Here is a 17,340-nt window from a genome sequence, read left to right on the forward strand (position 1 = left end):
GGTGGAGTTGTGTACATGGGAAATGACAATCCATGTAAAACAGTTGGGATAGGATCAATCAAACTGTGTAATCATGATGGATCCACCAGAATCCTGAAGGATGTTCGGTACGTGCCGAATTTGAAGAGGAATCTCATCTCCTTGGGACTCTTGGAGTCAAAAGGCCTGGAAGTGAGGATGCGAGATGGAATTCTTAAAGTAACTTCTGGAGCACTTGTGATGTTGAAAGGTGTGAGAAAGAATAATCTGTATTACTACCAAGGTAGTACAGTTGTTGGGACAGTAGCAGCGGCAACATCTTCCAGTAGCAAGAAGGATGCGGAGGCAACAAAGTTGTGGCACATGCGATTGGGACATGCTGGTGAAAAATCCTTGCAAAATCTTGCCAAACAAGGATTATTGAAAGGTACGAAAGTTTGCAAATTAGAATTTTGTGAGCATTGTGTTCTGGGAAAACAAAGAAAAGTGAAATTTGGCACTGGTATCCATAATACCAAAGGTATTTTGGATTATGTGCACTCAGATGTGTGGGGACCTGCCAAGACTCCATCCCTTGGTGGCAGGTATTATTTTGTCACTTTTATTGATGATTTTTCCAGAAGAATTTGGGTGTTTACTATGAAGAGCAAGGATGAGGTGCTAGAGATTTTCCTTAAATGGAAAACTCAGGTTGAAAACCAGACGGGAAGAAAGATCAAGATTCTCCGAACAGACAACGGTGGAGAATACAAGAGTGATCCCTTCCAGAAGATATGCCAAGAATGTGGCATAGTTCGGCACTTCACAGTTAGAAAAACATCACAGCAGAATGGGGTGTCAGAGCGTATGAACAAGACACTAGTGGAGAAAGTACGTTGCATGCTGTCTAATGCTGGATTAGGCAGAAAGTTTTGGGCTGAGGCTGTGACATACGCTCAACATCTCGTCAATCGCTTGCCATCATCTGCAATCGGTGGCAAGACTCCATTAGAGGTATGGTCTGGAAAACTTGCAACAGATTATGATTCTTTGCGTATTTTTGGTTCTATCGCATATTATCATGTAAATGAATCAAAATTGGATCCACGTGCAAAGAAGGCTCTCTTTATGGGCTTTAGTGCTGGAGTTAAGGGATACCGGTTGTGGTGTCTAGAAGCAAAGAAAACCATTATCAGCAGGGATGTTACCTTTGATGAATCTGCCATGTTGAATAAGGTAACACAAGATGGAACCAGTGGTACTCCGCAACAGGTGGAGTGTACGCCGAAACAGGTGGAGTTTGAGCAAATAATGGTGAGTCCAGCAAATAGCACCATCAATGACTCTCTCATGGTAGAAGAGGAGTCAGATGAGGAAGAGGTTTCAACCCAAGAACCTCAACAGCAGCAAGAGTCAATTGCCGTCAATAGGGCAAGACGAGAAATTCATAAACCTGCTCGTTTTGTTGACATGGTGGCTTATGCACTTCCAGTTATTGATGATGTTCCATCCACATTTTCTGAAGCAGTTCAAAGTACAGAAAATGATAGATGGAAAGATGCTATGGAAGAAGAGATGCAATCTCTTCAGAAGAACAAGACGTGGAAGTTGACACAACTACCGAAGGGCAAGAAGGCAATTGGATGCAAATGAATATTTGCAAAGAAAGAAGGATTTCCTGACAAGATTGATGTTCGCTACTAGGCAAGATTGGTGGCTAAAGGCTACGCTCAAAAGGAGGGAGTTGATTATAATGAGGTATTTTCTCCAGTTGTTAAACATTTCTCTATTAGAATTTTGTTGGCCTTGGTAGTGCAGTTGAATTTGGAGCTAGCTCAACTTGATGTGAAGACTGCGTTCCTTCACGGTGACTTGAAGGAGGAAATCTATATGTCTCAACCAGATGGATTTAAAGTTGCTGGTAAAGAAAATTGGGTTTGTAAACTGAGCAAATCGTTGTACGGATTGAAACAATCACCGAGACAATGGTACAAACGATTTGACCAGTTCATGATGAGTCAGAAGTACACAAGAAGCAAATACGATCACTGTGTGTATTTGCGCAAGCTACAAGATGATACCTACATCTACTTACTCTTGTACGTTGATGATATGCTGATAGCGTCAATGAGTCAAGTTGAAATTGACATATTGAAGGTTCAGTTCAGTAAAGAGTTTGAGATGAAGGATTTGGGAGAAGCCAAGAAGATTCTCGGCATGGAGATAAGCAGGGATAGAACGAGCGGCAAGCTCTGTCTGACACAGAAGCAGTATTTGAAGAAGGTGCTACAACGTTTTGGCATGAATGAAGATTCAAAACCTGTAAGTACTCCGCTTGCTCCTCATTTGAAACTTAGTAGCCTATTATCTCTAAAGACGGATGAAGAGCGAGCATACATGGCGAAAGTCCCGTATGCTAATGCAGTTGGTAGCTTGATGTATGCAATGGTGTGTACGAGACCCGACATTTCACAGGCAGTTAGTGTGGTAAGCAGGTTTATGCATGATCCAGGCAAGGGTCATTGGCAAGCTGTGAAATGGATTATACGGTATATCCAAAATACCGTAGATGTTGGATTAGTATTTGAGCAGGATAAATCACTGGGTCAATGTGTAGTTGGATATTGTGATTCTAACTATGCAGGTGATTTGGATAAGCGACGTTCTACAACTGGCTACTTGTTCACATTTGCCAAAGCGCCAGTTAGTTGGAAGTCTACTTTGCAGTCAACGGTGGCTTTGTCAACAACGGAGGCAGAGTACATGGCAATTACAGAAGCTGTGAAGGAGGCAATTTGGCTTCAAGGATTGCTTGAAGACTTGGGAATTGGTCAAAAACACATTAACGTGTTTTGTGACAGTCAAAGTGCTATTCACTTAGCAAAGAACTAGGTCTTGCAAGCAAGAACGAAGCACATTGATGTTCGCTATCACTTTGTGCGGGAAATTCTCGAAGAAGAGGAGATTTTTCTTCAGAAGATTCGGACTACGGAGAATCCTGCAGATATGCTGACCAAGGTAGTTACAAGGTCCAAGTTTGAACATTGTTTAGACTTGGTCAATATCCTGCATATTTGAGTTGGCGCCTGAGGGCGCAAATTTGGAAGCACCGTAAGAACCGTTTGTTTTTGTTTGAGGGAGAAGGTTTGTATTTTTGTGGTGGGATTAGAAATTATGCCAAGGTGGAGATTTGTTGAATTTCAACAAATGTTGGCTGCCTCAATTCTTGAATTTGGAAGCCAACATTGTTGACTTCTCTTTGGCACAATTTAATCCCACATCGGTTGGGTTATTGGAAGAAGCTTAGCTTGAGAGCTATAAATAGCTCTCAAGTCCTCCCAATTGATAAGTACCAAGAACAACAAAGAATTACCCATAAGGATTTTGTAATTCTTTGTATTCTTTCTTCTCTCCTAAATTATAAAAGCAGGCTGCTTGAGTGGTACTCGGAGAGTAGGCAAAATTGGCCGAACTCCGTTATCAATTTTTCGGGTGCGTTGTTTCCATATCTCTTTTATTTGTTCCGCATTTATTTAGTAGTTTCTTTTCTGTAGTAATATAGTATTCAATATATTTGTATATATTTGTCGAGTTTATTCATAGTGTTTTATACGATTCTCTTGGGTGTATTTTCTTATTCGCGTGTACGTATTATTTATGTATACACGGGTATAGTTGTGATAATACACCGTGCACGTAAGTTCTGTCTAGGAGACTGGGTTTTAAGTGGGACCGCTTGTGACCCCTCCAGCCTTTCCTGGGAATTTACTTGGAATGGTAATTCTGTCTAAAGAGATTGTTTTGACGATCTTTCCTGGGAATTACTGAATCGGTTTAATCACTAGTTGTAATTTTGAGTGGGAAAATACCCGGTTTCCCCAACACATGCTAAATGTAAGATTAAACTTTCATTCACTTGAGTGATATTACCTGATCATTGCAATTGATCTGTAGCACAAAATAAGCCAGAATCGGGAGAATGGAGGATTGCAACATAATCTGGAATGTCGGTTGAACTCTGGTTTTGGTTTGAAATTAGACTACATAGCTAATAGTCCAGCATCCATGCCTAATGAACAAGCCTCTAATTTAGAGGTCTTAATCCTGCAGTCTTTTTTTTAATAAATAAAATTTTTATGAGAAGTTTATGTGATTGTGGGAATGTGATGTAAGCATTTGGAACTTTGATACTCTTCTCGGATAGGATGGTAAACTAACTTAACTAATATATTTACATCTCTACCAGAATTTAGAAGTGTGCATTTTTCTCAAGTTTTACAGCCGCAATGAAGAAAAAAAAACGAATCGGTTCCTTCTCCTCTCCCTTTTCCACAGCGTTTCTCTTCCCTCCTTCCTCCTTCCTTCAAAATCCTTCTCATCACAAAACTTCGGTATGTTTTAGTGCAATGGATAGAAATCGAATTTTGAAATTAGGAAAGAAATCTTGTGCTTTTGGCTTCTTTTTCTGTGTGTGCAAAGATTTGTGCCCACTTTTTTTTTTCCTTTTGTCTAAAATGAGACTCCAAATCTTATAAGAGGAAAGGAAAGGAAAAGATAAGGAAGAATTTGAGAGTCGGATCAGGCCTCACAACCATCTGGACAATTTCCTTATCAACTAAACTAGATAGAATATCTAAACCACAAAGAATATCAAATCCAAATGCCAAAATTATCCCTCCAAATCCAAATGCTATTTGGAGATTATAATTTCATCATTTTCAATGAGAATTACTGTGGAAATAAAACTTCAACTGTGGCAATATCATTTAAGAAAAAAAAAACACAAACTAATAACTTGGTACTGACCTTGAGAAAAAAGCAAGCAAAGTGTGTTGCCACAAAAGATCAAAATTGTTGATACAGGCATGTCTCATGGTTTGTTTAGATTAGATTACTCAGCAGCCACTTTTTTTTTTTAATCCTCCCCCACTCCCCTATTCCCTCCCTACCCTAAACAGGTCAGCCAAGATTTGAATCCTGGTCTATCAAGCGGGACTTTAACTCCCTGACCACTAGCCCCACCACTAGTAGTTCAGAAGCTATTATCACATAATTGATAAACTATATAATTTACCATATTTTTTGTAGTTCTGACCTTGATCAGTTTCCGATGGTAGGGGGAGGGATATGTTGGGTGGTAGGTCTCGAATTGACTTTATAAAAAAAAAAAAATCTGTTGTTATGCAAAACCAGGAGGTTAATAGTCATGTACGATCTAAAATGATTCCACATTGAAGAAAGTAACTTCATCACCCAAAATTATGTTCATCATAACTTTAAAGGCAGTGTTCATCATCTCAGTTAACAACTCAATTGGTTCATCCGGATTCTCCCATGCACTAAATGCATTCCTTGCAATTTCATCCACATAGTCGATGAACATTGGCAAGGCCTCCTGTCTGGCAAGTGAAGTTGATTTCAGCTGCCCGTGGAGTCCTTTCTTTCCTAATAAATCTGGTGCTGATTTATGCCAACCTGCTCAAATACGCTCGTCGATCGGTCAATACTTTTCTGCATGTTTCCGCTGCTGTGACAATGATGCATGGCTTTCAAAACAGGCATGCCCCGTTCAATGGAGCCTTGCCAAATCTGTTCATGCAATCCCAGAGGGGTCGCACTTCTTTATCCACAGCAAGTGTAATTTGATTTAGAACGGGAGAAAGAAAAAATTCATATATATGTGCTAACAATGATAAGTCGCAGATGTCAGTTTCAAATTACTGGTTTTTGGCTCCAAAATTTAGCAAACCCAATTCCTTAGTCATGTACCTGATCAAGATTGGCCTTAAATTGTCTACGTGACTGGTAGATGATTTATGGTGGCATTCGCATATGCCACACACACATATATATATATATATATATATATATATATATATATATGCTTGCAGGAAAGGAAAAAGCTCTAATAGATGATTTTGGTTTCGGTTTGCCTTCAAAGTACATCAAAAATAACAAATAATCATTCTACTAATCTCATCTTTTTTATGTTCATTTTTCTGTTCAATCCAAAAATTGCCGATTGTTGCCTCTTGCCTTAGAGTTGCTTAGGTTACATACAAATTCTCTTCTCCTCTGTGTTTTTGGTATGATCCTATACAAATGCTAAAAAAATCCTTTTTCCCCCCTTTCAGGCAGATTGTATTGAATCGCTTTTGTAATGAAAATTGGTTATGGTGGCATGGTAATTAGTAATTAGCAACAAAAATTCTTTACTAACGAATCTATAACAACTAAAATGATACTTATCAAGATGTGCCATTGGCCTTAAATTCTTCTACGATAGTCATTGAGCAACTTATAGAATCTCCCATAAGTTGCTAAATAATCATCTACTAAAATTTACCAACTGTATGATTATTTATGAAGTAATGACATTGAACTCCATCAGCTAATCTCGGTGGAGTAATTATTCAATAAGCAAAAAGAATGACTATGCAATGAAATTAGGACAGGTTGATACAGGATTTTATTAAGTTTATTGGATTAATCATCTCACATGTTTCTAAGGGTGATTAGATTACAAATTACTCAGAAACATGAAATCTCTTACATTTCGTGAAGCATCTGTGAAAATGTGAAAGGCACCTTATCAAATTTCAAATTCGTTGGCCAACTACTGAATTAGCAGTAAGCAATTTGGCATTCCTTCAATTTTTAATGCTACGGCTGATCTTCTCCATCGATAGCTATATATAAGAGGTCCAATTTTTTGGGAAAACGGGTAATTTTTCACTCAAATGATACAACTAGTAAATTAAACAGATTCAGTAATTCCTAGGAAAGATTGCCAAATAATCTTCTAAGACAGAATTACCATTCCAAGTAAATTTCCAGAAAAGTCTGGAGGGGTCACAAGCGGTTCCACTTAAAACCCAATCTCCTATGACAGAATTTACATGCATGGTGTATTATCACAACCAAATCCGTATATACATAAACAGGACAGACACACGAATAAAAAAAATACACCTAAATGAATCGTATAAAACATTACAAATAAACCCGACAAATAGATTGAATACTATACTACAGCTGAAAAAAACTACCAAATAAATGTGTAATAAATAAAAGAGATAAGGAAAGAACACACCTGAAATTGATAACAGAATTCGGTCAAATGTGTCTAATCTCCGAGTACCACATAAGCAACCTACTCTTATTAATTTGGCAGAAGAAAGAATACAAAATTTTGGTGTGTTTTAATTGGGAAGGGAGAGTGTTAATTTATAATTCTCAAACACTTCCCCAAACCTTAAACCCACCGATGTGGGATAAGTGATTATGCCAAAAGGTTAACAAATCTCCGCCTTGGCATAATTTCTAATCCCACCAAAAATACAAACCTTCTGACTCAAACAAAATAACAAGTCCTTGCGGTACTTCCAAATTTGCGCCCCTTGGGTGCCAATTCAAATGTGTAGGATGTTGATCAAGTCTAAACAATGTTCAAACTTGGATCTTGTAACCACTTTGGTCAGCATACCTGCAGGATTCTTCGTAGTCCGAATCTTCTGAAGAAAAATCTCCTCTTCTTCAAGAATTTTTCACATGAAATGATAGCGAACATCAATGTGCTTCATTCTTGCGTGCAAGACCTGGTTTTTTGCTAAGTGAATAGCACTCTGACTATCACAAAACACGTCAATGTGTTTTTGACCAACTCTCAAGTTTTCAAGCAATTCTTGAAGCCAAATTGCCTCCTTCATAGATTTGGTAATTGTCATATACTCTGCCTCTATTGTAGACAAAGCCACTGTTGACTGCAAAGTAGACTTTCAACTAATTGGCGCCTTGGCAAACGTGAACAAGTAGCCAGTTGTAAAACGTCGCTTATCCAAGTCACCGGCATAGTCAGAATTACAATATCCAATTACATATTGACCAATTGATTCATCCTGCTCAAATACTAATCCAATATCTACAGTATCTTAGATATACCATAGAATCCATTTCACAGCTTGTCAATGACCCTTACCCGCATCATGCATGAACCTGCTTACCACACTAACTGCTGTGAAATGTCGAGTCTCGTACACACCATTGCATACATCAAGTTACTAACTGCATTAGCATACGAAACTTTCGTCATGTATGCTCGCTCTTCATCCATCTTTGGAGATAATAAGTTGCTAAGTTTAAAATGAGGAGCAAGCGGAGTACTTACAGGTTTTGAATCTTTGACAGGTTGTTGAAACCTGTGCAATAATAAAACCTGCTCAAACTAAAAGTAATTTCTGTAGATAGTAGTAAGCAGAGTCGAATCCACAGAGACTGGGAGTAATTGTTCCTTTCCAAATTCACAGTGACAAAGGGGGTGTTTTATATCAGGAGTGACAATTTAAACAATTCAACTAAAAGTAAAAAAAATAAAATAGCCAACTAGAAATTAAATAACAAATTACTAAAATCTAATGAGTGATAATTAAGGATCTAGCCAAGGAATAACTTCAGCAATGGTTCACCTAATTGATCATCGATAAGCAAAGGCAATTCCAATTATTTACTAATAAATAGGTTATAACTGCCAAACAAGCGATGACAGTTAACCCCTCCTTACTGTGTCGATGATTAAGGTACGCCCGTTAATCACTGCTCTAATTGAGAAATAATCCTAAGTACGCCCATAGAATTTAATTTCCCGATTGCCTTACGTATTAGAAGAGCCCTATTCTAATCAAATAACGCACTACCAGGGTTATTTTAGATTAGCCCGCGTATTCCCCTGACACGAATCTAATCATGCCAGTTGTCACTATTTTGAGGTAATTAAACAATTACGGATTTAATACCTCAATTGACAATAGATTATTAAATCAATTAATTATCCGGATCCAAGACAATCAATTAATTAAACAACCATAAGCACTGCAACCAGAGAATATGCAAATACCAATAAATAAAAGAAAAAGATAAAATTAAATCGATCTCACAGTTTTAGGCGACCCAAAGCATCCGTTGTCCCTTGACTAGACAAAGGGATTTAGTTCATGTTTGCAGAACAAAGCCCACGCAAAATTTGTGAAAGAGCCGCGGGCATCAGGGGAAAGATGGACAAATCAAATTTGGTCAAAGTGATAAAGAACAGGAGATGGTTCAATGTTTTCCTAATTGTTCCTCGCATCCAAGGAATGAAAAGTAACTACTAAGTACTAAAGCAACTGAGAAAAGTCAAAGGCTAAAAAGCAACCAGCTAGCCCTACTCAACTCTATTTCCATTTCATATCTCATTAGTCTTTTTTGCTCTGCGGCGGCTCTGTGCGGCGCCTCCCCTTACGTAGAGGACTCCCTGTGCGGCGCTCCAGCTCCAGTGGGAAGAAGAAGCTCCCCTAACCCTTCGTTCCTTTCCTCCTTTTATTCTATCTTCCGCAAATTACCAAAAAGGACTTGTGTCTCCTTGCTGTTTGGTGTCTCTAATGAGGAAAGTAGGATTTGGATTTTTTATGATGTTGAATATAAGTGTGACAGGTGTCGGGCCTGTACAATAATAAAAATAAACCTAATTGCCAATTAAAATAACTAAAATCCGATTCCAAGTACTGGAGGAAGGACTCTAGGTGTGCAATGGGTTACTTGATTCACCCTGTTCCCGAAAAGTTTGCTTGATCCGATATACCTAAATGGGATGACTTTTTCACAAATAATTATAAATTTGTAAACAGGGCAAGTAGGGTCGTATCCTCAGAAATTGGAGATATTTGTCTCTTTAGAAATTCAAAATAATACAGGGGGTGTTTTTTATAAATGGTGACAATTAAAATAATTCAACTAAGAATAAAATATCCAACTAAAAATTAAATGACAATTCACTAAAATCAAGGTAATAATAATTAAAGGTCTAGTCAAGAAATAACTTCAGCAATGGTTCATCTAATTGATCATCGATGCACAAGCAATTCTAATTATTTATTGATAAATAGGTTATAACTGCCAAACAAGCGATGACAGTCAACCCCTCCTTACTGTGTCGATGATTAAGGTACGCCCGTTAATCACTACTCTAATTGAGAAATAATCTTAGGTATGCCCATAAGATTTAATTCCTCAATTGCCTTACGTATTAGAGAAACTCTATTCTAACCAAATAATGCACTACCAAGGTTATTTTAGATTAGCCCGTGTATCCCACTGACACAAATCTAATCGTGCCAGTTGTCATTATTTCAAGGCAATTAAACAATTACGGATTTAAATGCCCTAATTGACAATAGATTACCTGTGACGATCCCATTTCTCCCAAGGGCGAACCCTATGGTATCGGCGGGACGCCTGCCTAACTCGCGTCAGGATTCGAAATTTAAAAGCAATAAAATTAGATAAATCGAAAGAGCACTATATACAATATATACAATCCCAAAAGTGTTCTAATCATCCCATTACATCCTTATGAATATAACCAAAACCAAAGAGTAGACCCTAAGGAGAGTCCTTATACAAACCACCAAAATTAAAACAAACATCCTAATTGTCCAACTATTACATGCAAATCTAACTATACTAGTGTATGTGCCAAAAGTCCCCGTGTCGGCCCCTGTTAAGGAAAACAAAAGAAAAGGGGTAAACTATATGCTTAGTAAGTAAACAGAGGCAAAAGCGTAAATCTCACATATTAATCATTACACAGTAAGAGTAAAGCAAAAGCAGAAAAATAACATCACATAATAAGGATACGGGTGGCTCCAAAGCCAATTCATGTGCCATGTATGATCTCCTGCCGACACTCTGTCGACCACAAATAATGGTCCGTAGAACTCCACTTGTTCTCCCACCGTACACCTTATTACCCTCTTTGGCCAGACACATCACAAACTTGCTTGAGCGAACGAAATTGAACTTGGTTCACAAGCTCGGGTCACAAACTTGGTCCACATACTCGGTGAACCGGATTCACAAACTTGGTGACCTCAAACCAGGTTGGACTGACTTCGACCAAACCCTAACCGGCTCGAATAGTCCATCTAAGTATTGAGATCGGGTCCCAAACTCACAAACTTCACAAAATTATTCAAAAGTCACCCCGAGCCATAAGTTCAAGGGTTTTAGTTCCAAAATTGCTCATATACATAAGCCATGTACAAATATGTGCGCAAATTAGGGTTTAGGTCGAGTGCGATAAAGTACACCCTCGCCTAGGTACCCTCTTCATACATATCGAAACACATAAGCAACTAACACATAAGAGCGGCCTGATTACTTACCCAATGAACAAAAGAGCAAAAGTACGAAATTCGTGCTGCGAGGAGTAGCTAGTAGGCTCCACCGGCTCCACCTAACTCACCAACGTCTGAAATAGAAGATTGTGTCACAATATCTCACAAACGGCTACTAACATACTTAAAACAAGCAAAACGGCAAAATCGGCACATACGAGTGCGGAAACGGCATACGGAATCAGAAAAGGGTAACCTAATCGCTTTGCCGTCAAAACTTTTTTGAATACAATCGAAGCTACAAGTGTCAGTCAAGGTACATGAGGTACCGTTACGAAGCTCAGAGGAAGGGCTACAATTTTCATGAAGACACCTAAGTCCGGATTTGAACAGAAATAGGTCGAAAGTATGGAAAATCATTCCAGAAATTCGCACTTTAGAGTAACGGACAGGGTATGTTTACTGGACCATAACTCCCACCTCACAAATCCAAATCAGGAAATTCCAAAGGCATTAGAAAGCTGAGACATAAGGATAAAACTTTGATATTTTGGCTAAGACCTCAATCCATTCAGAACAGAACGAAAATTGAGTGCCAAAGTACCCGTCAGAACTGTCCAGATTCAAAGGCAGTTCTGACGATCGATCTTGTTTTGGTCATAACGGGAGCTACGGAACTCGGGTTTCGACGCACTTTATACCGTTTCGAAACTAAAACCAAGATCTATATTTGTTATAAAGAGGCCAACACCCAGTTTGTGCGTTATCAAAACGGACAAAACAGGGCAGAAGCTAAATCCAGAAATGCGACAGAATTTGTAGTTTGGAATAGATGTGACTATTTTGGCCATAACTCAGGCTACATAGATCCATTTGATAGAAACTTTTGCAAGTATATTCAGGACTTAAGAGGCTACAATGTTGAAGAAGACCACTCAGTCCAGTTTCGAGTGTAACTAGGTCAAAAATGCAATATACCACACCAGAACCGCAAAAACAGGTTCACAAACCGCATTCTGGTTCAAACTTCATAAGTCAGGCTATCTAAGTCCAAATCAAGTGATTCCAAAGCCATCCGAAAGCTAAGATACATGGTTACAATTCATCAGAAGACCTCAACAACCAATTCCGAAATATTTCCAACCAAAATAATCCAATTACAGACGCAATTATCAAATTCAGGTAGAAACAGGGCAGTAGGGGTAATTTAGTCTTTTCAGAAGTTACATTGCTCCAATTGACCTGAAATTTTGCAAGAATCTCTAAAATATCATTCCCTACAACTTTCATGTTTTAATCCAAGGCTGATTCGGCCTTTAACTATGATGAATAGTGCCGAGCAGAAGGGGGTAATTCAAACCCTTACTTCCGAAATTTCCGTTCAAATGCGGAAATTTTTCGCAAATAACTACCATTCACACACCAAGGCTTCATTCTAGATCATTTTCAATCATCATACATGACCACAACATATAACTCACATGAAATCAGGAAAATCAAGTATAAATAGAAAATGTCATCAATCTCAACCTAAATCATGAAGTAACACCTAATCTCACCACTTCAATTCACATAGGTCACTAATTAAGCATTATTGGAAAGACAAGAGTAGTCCCTTAGTCACTCACCTTATAAGACAAGGAAGGAAGCAATTCAACACCTTAGCCTTCCAAACAACTTCACCAATCACCTCCAAATCACTAAGTGAAGGGGTTTTATGGAGTAATTGCAAGATTAAACGGTTGGATTGTTGAATTTGAGCAAGATTAGAGTTAGGAATTTGGAGAGTTTTCTTTTCTTCTTGCAAGAGAGAGAGCCGGCTTCAACAGCTTGGAAATGGAGATGATTTTAATCCAATTTTGTTTTGGTTTATTTAGTCAAATGGAAAAAGGATGAATAGTGGTCAAGGATCAAGACTTAATCTCTAAGTGACACTTGTCACTATAATTAATGCATCTCTATCTCTTTGTTTCCTCTCACAACAATCCAAATAGCAACCTCTAATTATCTCATAACATCCGGTAATTTAAATCCAGTATCCAAAACTTAACCTAGTTGGTCGAATTTTTCCTAACTTTCCGCACTAGTGGGTCCCACGTCCGGTATATGTTCTTAATTTCTCAAAAACTAACCGATACTAGAAAAATCATCTAAGACCTATATTTACTCATAAAAATTATCTGGGGAATTTTCTAATAAAGAAAATGTAGAAAAGGCGGGCGATAAATAAAACCCCTACTTAAGGTTTCTAATAAATTGTAACACTAGAGGTTTGCTAATCTAGAGTTTGCTAACCATTTCAAACTTGCTAAACCTTTGTAAACTAAAACGAATCCTAAACTTACATATGCCAAAACACACACTAGAACATTGAATATAAATTATAGCTCGAACCTACGAATAATAATACATAAACTAGGGTTTTTAATCTTAACCGAGATTAGGATTTTCTCCTTAGCTCTAAAACCCTAATTTCACCACATCAATTAATGAATAACCCTAATATCAACTTACGAACTGACTGGGGCATCACATTACCAAATTGACTAACTATCCGGATTCAAGACAATCAATTAATTAAATAATCATAAGTACTGCAACCAAGAAATATGCGAATACCAATAAATAAAGGAAAAGATAAAATTAAATCGATCTCAGAATATTAGCTGAGCCAAACCTCCGTTGTTTTTTGACTAGAGTGAAGGAATTAGTTCATATTTGATGCGAAAAAACCATACAAGATTGAAGAGAGAGCCACGGCCATCAGTTGGACAATGGGCAAATTCAATTCGATAGAAGGAATAAAGAAACACAAAGTTGCAGAGGATGATTTAATGTCTTCACTTTGTCTGCTTATACGCAGGAAGAAAAAGAAACTGCTAAAAGGCTAAAAGGAAGGAAAGTCACACTTCTCCCAATTTTTCTCCTGACATCCGTAGGAGAATTCCATTACCCAAAAGCTAAGAAGGAAAAGTCAAAATAAAGCTAAGCTAAAGGTGACAAAATCCTCTGCTCCTCATTCTAATTCCTATCTAATAGTCCTATATTCATTCTACTGTGCGGCGGCCTCCATTTTGTAGAAGACTTCAGCCTTTTTGTTCCTTTTTGAAAGTTGTCTTCCGCAAATTACCAAAAAGGGCCACATTTTCTTGTTTCAAAATGCCCCTGGATGCCTGCTACTTGAGCTCTTTCCTGATGAATGCCAAATTGGCATTGGTTGTGGTATTTTCGTTCTACTCCCTGAAATAAATGCAAATTACGAAAAGTGAGTAGAATCTACTAAACAATCCACATCAGATCAGGTAATAGAGGAAATTAATAATAAAATAAATAATAAAATCGCAACCTAACAAAGTGTGACATTGTTGCGGCTTCTCATCAATTTTTGGTGTTGCAAATTGCTCATACTTATTTTCCCCGCTCTTTTATTGCAACCTTTGTTCATGCTTCGTGTGACCTAGATGAGCGTGAACTGCTCTGGCTGCAATTATCAAGAGCGCATTGGTTGGGAGAGCCGACAATCTTCATGGGTGATTTTAACGTCGTTGTTGGGTCTAAGGAGAAGAAAGGAGGTCGGCCGTTTCGTTTCTCTGAGGCAGAGTCTTTTTTAAATTTTACTGATGGTGCTGGCTTGACGGACTTGGGTTTCTTTGGGTCAAAGTTCACATGGTGCAATAATCGTCTAGGGAGGGCTCGAATCTGGAAGCGTCTAGATAGAGTTTTGGTAAACCAGTCATGGTTAGATCTAGGTGTTAATACCTCAGTGGCACATTTGAGTAGAGTTTCTTCGGATCATTCTCCGTTACTAGTAACTTGTTTCTTGGCTGTCGGCGGAGGTCCTCGGAGTTTCCGTTTCTTGGATGTTTGGAGGTCCCACGGTGACTTCCTTAAGGTGGTGCGTCAAGCTTGGGAGATGGAGTGTGAGGGGCGATCGGTTAAGGTTTTGATTTTGAAATTAAAGGCGGTGAAGCATGCGTTACGGGTATGGAACAAGGAGACATTTGGAAATGTTACTGATCGCGTCCGGGAATGGGAAGAGCAGGTCCAGTTATTGGAATGTTCATTGGAGGCAAGCCCGACGGAGGAAGGGCAACAACGGCTTCTCCAGGCGCAATGTGACCTCAAGGCAGCTCTATTGAGGGAATCTAGATATTGGCATCAAAAAACTTGTATCCGGTGGTTAAAGGAAGGTGGTGCCAATACTAGGTTCTTTCATGGCCAGTTCAAGTAAAGACGGGCGCGTTGTTATATACATTGAATGAAGGATAAGAATGGAGTCTGGGTTGACGAGCTACCTAAAATTGAAGACATGGCGGTTGAGTACTTCGCTAAAGTTCTGGCGCTATCTGATCAAGTACAGGTAGATCAGTCATGCTTAGACGCTATCCCCTCAATTGTCTCTGAGCAGGAGAATGAGGCTCTTCAACAAGTCCCTACTGAGGAAGATGTTAAAAAAATGGTTTTCCAGATGAATGGAGAGAGTTGCTCAGGGCCAGATGGGTTTACGGGCTCTTTCTTCACTTCCTGTTGGGAAATAGTAAAGGGTGATGTCTGTCGGGTGATTTGTGATTTCTTCGTTGGAACGGAGCTGCCTTGGGGATACACATCGACGCTGCTGGCTTTAATTCCGAAAATACCAGGTGCGTCCTCATTTTCGGAGTTTAGGCCAATCAACCTATGTAACTTTGTTAATAAAATCATATCGAAACTGCTGGCAATGCGCTTGGAGGTCATTCTGCCTAAGCTAATATCGTCTCAGCAGAGTGGTTTTGTGAAGGGTAGGCAGATCTTTAATAATATATTATTGGCTCTAGAAATGTGCTCGGCGTTAGGGAAGAAAGTTAGGGGATAAAATGTTGCGCTGAAGTTGGATATGGCCAAAGCATATAATCGGGTGTCTTGGTGTTTTTTTATTCAAGTTATGAGAAAGTTTGGTTTTGAGGATCGCTGGATAGATATAATTTGGTGGTTGATCTCCACATGCCATTTTCCTGTTCTGGTTAATGGGAAACCTTGTGGTTTTTTCAGATCCTCTCGGTGGTTGCGCCAAGGGGACCCACTATCCCCGACCCTATTCATCATTGCGGCTGAGGTCCTTTCCAGGGTCTTGAACACTTTGGTGGGGGACCGACAATTTTCTTCGTACTTTGTTGCCCGGGGATGTCCGCCGTTGACACACCTTGCCTATGCTGATGACATCATTATTTTTTGTAATGGTAGTAAACGTTCATTAGCATGTGTTATGGAGGTATTGGGCAAATATCAGAGGATCTCCGGGCAGTTGGTGAACGCTTCTAAGAGCTATTTTTTGGTGGACAGGAAGGTATCCCTTGTACTGCGTAGGGTGATTGCACGAGCAACGGGGTTTTCTTTTAAAGAATTGCCGGTCACTTACTTGGGTTGCCCCTTGTATGCTGGGAGAAGGGTGAGATCCTTGTTCAATGGTTTATTGGATAAAGTTTCACAGCATTTGAGTTCTTAGCGAGGCCGGTGGCTGTCAATGAGTGCTCGTGCTCTACTCATAAAACATGTGCTGTCCTCAATCCCGATTCATATTTTGGCAGTATTGGTGCCTCCAAAGGGGGTAATTGCTATGTTGGAGCGGATGTTTGTACGGTGTTTTTGGAGGGAATCAGAGTTTGGGTTTAAGCAGCATTGGTCTGCATGGAAGAAATTATGTCGTCCGTGGAGGAGGGTGGAGTAGGTTTTCGTTCGTTACAAGCCATTATTGAAGCTTTTTCCTGCAAGCTATGGTGGCTGTTTAGATGTGGGCTTTCGTTCTGGGCCAAGTTCATGAGGGCTAGGTATGTTGGTGAGTTACACCCAAATCAGGTCTCTATTTCTACTAAGTTTTCCCCTAGTGGTAAACGAATGTTTGGGGTTCGATCTTCCATGGAGATGTGGCTAAAATGGGATTTGTCTAGGGGGGATGTTGCCTTCTGGTGGGATAATTGGAGTGGGCTAGGTCCGTTGGCATAGAGGTTTCCAGATTTAGCGTCAAACGCTCGGGTTCATGACTTTTTGCGCGAGGGCCAATGGGATCATTTGGCCTTGGCTGCCTTCCCCTCAGAGGTCGCAGAGGCGGCTGCGGTTTCTTTCTTTTGTTTTGGTAAGGTTTTGGATAGCCTAGTTTGGACCTTAGAACCTTCGGGGGAGTTTTCTACAAAATCGGCATATCAGGTAGTACGATCCTCTGGGATTCGGTCATGGGCATTTACTTATATCTGGCATT

General features: G+C 39.3%; 1 protein-coding gene across 1 annotated transcript; it reads left to right on the forward strand.

Moving 5' to 3' along the window:
* The first annotated feature begins 14,634 nt into the window (after positions 1 to 14,634).
* LOC140016829 (uncharacterized) lies at positions 14,635 to 15,339 on the forward strand. The gene has a single exon (XM_072070816.1). It carries the CDS (start codon positions 14,635 to 14,637, stop codon positions 15,337 to 15,339), a length of 705 nt encoding a protein of 234 aa, XP_071926917.1.
* The last annotated feature ends 2,001 nt before the right edge of the window (positions 15,340 to 17,340 follow it).

The sequence above is a fragment of the Coffea arabica genome, chromosome 11c (genome assembly GCF_036785885.1).
Source record: "Coffea arabica cultivar ET-39 chromosome 11c, Coffea Arabica ET-39 HiFi, whole genome shotgun sequence".
Classification (NCBI taxonomy): Eukaryota; Viridiplantae; Streptophyta; class Magnoliopsida; order Gentianales; family Rubiaceae; genus Coffea; species Coffea arabica.

Excerpts from the sequence above, each read along its gene's own strand:
- LOC140016829 (XM_072070816.1), top strand. The coding sequence starts at position 14,635 with ATGGGTGATTTTAACGTCGTTGTTGGGTCTAAGGAGAAGAAAGGAGGT.